Below are 3668 nucleotides of genomic sequence, written 5' to 3' on the forward strand. Positions count from 1 at the left end.
CCTTTAGCATTGAGGAATAAAAGAGCACTGGCAAAGGGGATAAATACCGTTGGCAAGTCAGTCTTGATAGCGAATCGGTTGTTGGTTTTATCAACTAAATGTGTTTAAAGGGATAGTTCACCCAAAAATGAAAATTCTGTCATACTCACCCTCATGTCGTTCAAAACTAAGACCTTCGTTCATCTTCGGAACACAAATCACGATAGCCTATTTTTAATAAAATCTGATTTTATATTTAAAATAAAATCCCTATATTGACAGCAACGCAACTGACTTTGTCGCTTCAAAAACTTCATAAAGAGATCGTAAAACTAATCCAAATGAATTGAGCTGTTTAGTCCAAATTTTCTGAAGAGACACAAATGCTTAATATGATGAAAAGATTGAATTTAGGCTTTTATTCACATAAACATTCATCAACTCACACATCAATTATGGTAAACACTCAAGCATGTTTGCTTGACGTGCGAGAACTAATGAGGTTCATTCTGTGTTACGCAGCACTTTTGAGTTTCAACAAGAACCAATGAGGTTTGTTCTTGCGCATCAAGCAGGTTTGGTTGAGCTTCTGTTTATGTTCACTGATCAATGTTTATATGTGATTAAAACAATCTGTACAATATACAATCTCTTTATGAACTTTTTGAAGTATCAAAGTGGTAGTTGCGTAGCTGTCAATGGAGGGATTGGATATTGTCAATGGATATTCTCTCAATTTCATTAAAATATCTTCATTTGTCTTACAGGTTTGGAATGACATGAGGGTGAGAAATTAATGACAGATTTTACATTTTTGGGTGAACTAACTCTAAAAATAATACTGTTTGCTATAGGACTATGTGATATGACGATATATGTACATCGTGGTGTTTATATAAAGTGTGAATCATTCAACTTTTTCTATATCGTGTATTGAGGTATGCAAATATATACATGCCGCTTTTAGTGGGTATGAGTTATTTACACGTTAGAGCGGTAAAGGAACATGGACGAACAAGGGACATACGTGCTTGATGTTAAAAAGAGTTATTCAAAGTGCAATATGCCATGAAAAAGAACTCAAATTCACCTTGCACACTGACAGGCAGCATTCTTCACAGCTAAACTGTCAAATACAGAGTATTCACAAAAACGGTCGGTTTGGTTTTTTTTTTTGTATGTTTATTTTAAATACATTTTCACATATATTTCTGCTCATCTCTGTGTACATTAACTCTGTTAGACCCCTCTTCAATGTCAAAGCTGACTCATTTATTTCAACACAGGAACCTCAGAAATATCTAGACACTCAGATACAGTACGGGTGGAACAATAAATGCATAATTTCCATATCTGCATGTACCCCACGTCGCCCTCAAAACACCGGGGGAGGCTGCACTTTCTCGATTTCCTGTCTGTCTATTCTCATCACTGCATCAAACCACACTCAGAGTAAGTTTCCACCAGCGACAGAGCAACAGCTTTCACACACTTCACTTGATATAAAAACAATGTGCTCAAAGTCTTCTTCAAGGATTCAAGATAACTCCTTCAAGTCTTGTAAGTATGTCATTTTTGTGTGTGGTATATGCCTTTTTGCATTTCTGCCTAATTTTGACATTTTATAAATTAGCATAAAAATTTGAGTGAAAAGTTGAATTGAGAAACGAACATGGATTTAAGAACGGATCTTCTTTTAAAGTTAAATTTTCCATGTTTAGTGCAAGTTCAGCTCAATCAACAGCGCTTGCAGCATAATGTTGGTTACCTCAATATGTTAACCTCATAAAAAGTGAGTCACTTCACGTTACTGGAAATCAAAAGTATAGCCACAAAACGTGAACAATATGTGTGTTAAGATAATAATAGCAGCACTTAAAGCTCTTAGACTAGGCTTAAAATTAGTCATCTAAATTTTTCTTCAAGACTGGTCCTAACTTTTTAATGTCAGTAACATGAAAAGGTAGATCAATCTAATTTGAAATGGAAAAATGCAACTCGTTCAACTTGGTTTTTTGCTAGTTATTCAAACTAGCTTTTAAAACACATTTTTTACACAGTGGCTAAGTTTATGCATTGGCCCCGATGTTCTTCTAGATGTTTCAAAGAGCTTCAGTAAGTCAAGTGTTCAATGCCACTAATTTACTTTTTCAATGATTTCTTTTTCACAACAGAAACTCACAGACTTTTACCTCCATCCTGATGGGGAAATGAAAATCAGACTAGTTCCCAAAACAATGAACAGTAATTCATTTATTTCAATTCTAGGAAGTCATATTAAGAGTTGATGTGAGCAAATCTCTAAAATCCAACAACCTTATTAACCCAAGGAACACGACATCATGGAAAACGACACCTTAAAGTTTTTGCCTTTCCAGCGCTACCTCTTCACACCGGTGTACAGCCTGGTCATGTTTTTTGGACTGATAGGAAATCTCGGAGCTTTGTACTACTTCATCTTTAAAATCAAACAGAAATCTCCATCAAACATATACATCATTAATCTGGCGGTGGCCGACACGCTTTTCTTTTTCGCCTTGCCGTTTCGCATCCACTACCATCTGAACGACAGCAAATGGATATTTGGTGTTGCCATGTGTCGCATCACTGGCACGGTCTTCTTCGCCAACATCTACATCAGCATCACCTTCATGACCTGCATCTGTGTGGACCGCTACATCGCCACCGTCCACCCTCACACCTACCTGAGGCTCCGCAACACGAGCCTCTCAGCACTGGTGAGCGCCGCCGTGTGGTTGGTCTCTGGGTCGGCCATTTTGGCCTTCATGCTAACATGCCCATTGACATCTAAAGAGAACATGTGCTTTGAGGGCTTCACTTCAAAGGACTGGGACGACTTGGCACCCTACAGCATATGCAGTCTCATTTTTGGGTCCCTTGTGCCTTCTGTGGTTATCCTTGTGTGTTACCCCATCGTGGCCCGCCGCATCGCCAGGATCAACAACTCCACGGCCCGCGGGGCACAGAGGGTCATCTACGCCATCCTGGCCATCACTGTTGTGTGTTTCCTGCCTTATCATGTCATGCATCTAGTGTACCTCCTGTCCCGCTTGAGACAGAATGAACATAATGACTTGATTTACATCCTCCGTAGGGTGACCATGGCTCTGGTCAGTCTAAACAGCCTCCTAGACCCGATATTGTACTACTTTGCCACCGGACACTACAAGTGGAGGTTCAAAAGACTGAGGCTGAATAAGAAAAAGGGTGTTTATTCCATTTCCAAGGGTTTTTGAGCTTCTGAAGGCTTTACTCTGACTGAGGCTATTTGTTTTAAGATTGAACAGAGGTGAGACAAGGTGACTCCTATGTGACTTGATGTAACTGGATGCAATGCAAAAACAAACAAGAATGACTGCATTTTTATAACATAACAGCAAAATAACTCATTAATGGCTAATATTTGGCCATTTTGAAATGATCTCGCCATCAAGGCTGATCCCTATTGAGTCAGTGGTTTATGCGATTTTAGCGTTTAGTAATATTTTGTGTAAATATCGGCATGTCTCATTTCATTTCATTGAACTATTGTAAATATAAGTAGATGTAGATATCAGTATCACCACTGGAAAAGCACAAACGAGTCGCCCTCGAATGAAAGACTGTATTTTTGTTTCAAATTCAAGAAATAAATATATTTTTCACAAATGACAGTCTTCTGAATTTTA

General features: G+C 38.4%; 1 protein-coding gene across 1 annotated transcript; it reads left to right on the forward strand.

Moving 5' to 3' along the window:
- The first annotated feature begins 1424 nt into the window (after window positions 1-1424).
- LOC308702876 (uracil nucleotide/cysteinyl leukotriene receptor-like) lies at window positions 1425-3645 on the forward strand. Its single transcript, XM_081386018.1, has 2 exons — window positions 1425-1539; window positions 2154-3645. The coding sequence occupies exon 2, from the start codon at window positions 2322-2324 to the stop codon at window positions 3234-3236; it is 915 nt and encodes a 304-aa protein (XP_081242144.1). The 5' UTR covers window positions 1425-1539; window positions 2154-2321; the 3' UTR covers window positions 3237-3645.
- The last annotated feature ends 23 nt before the right edge of the window (window positions 3646-3668 follow it).

Source organism: Scardinius erythrophthalmus (genome assembly GCF_964197995.2).
Source record: "Scardinius erythrophthalmus genome assembly, chromosome: 15".
NCBI lineage: Eukaryota > Metazoa > Chordata > Actinopteri > Cypriniformes > Leuciscidae > Scardinius > Scardinius erythrophthalmus.

Excerpts from the sequence above, each read along its gene's own strand:
- LOC308702876 (XM_081386018.1), top strand. The coding sequence starts at position 2,322 with ATGGAAAACGACACCTTAAAGTTTTTGCCTTTCCAGCGCTACCTCTTC.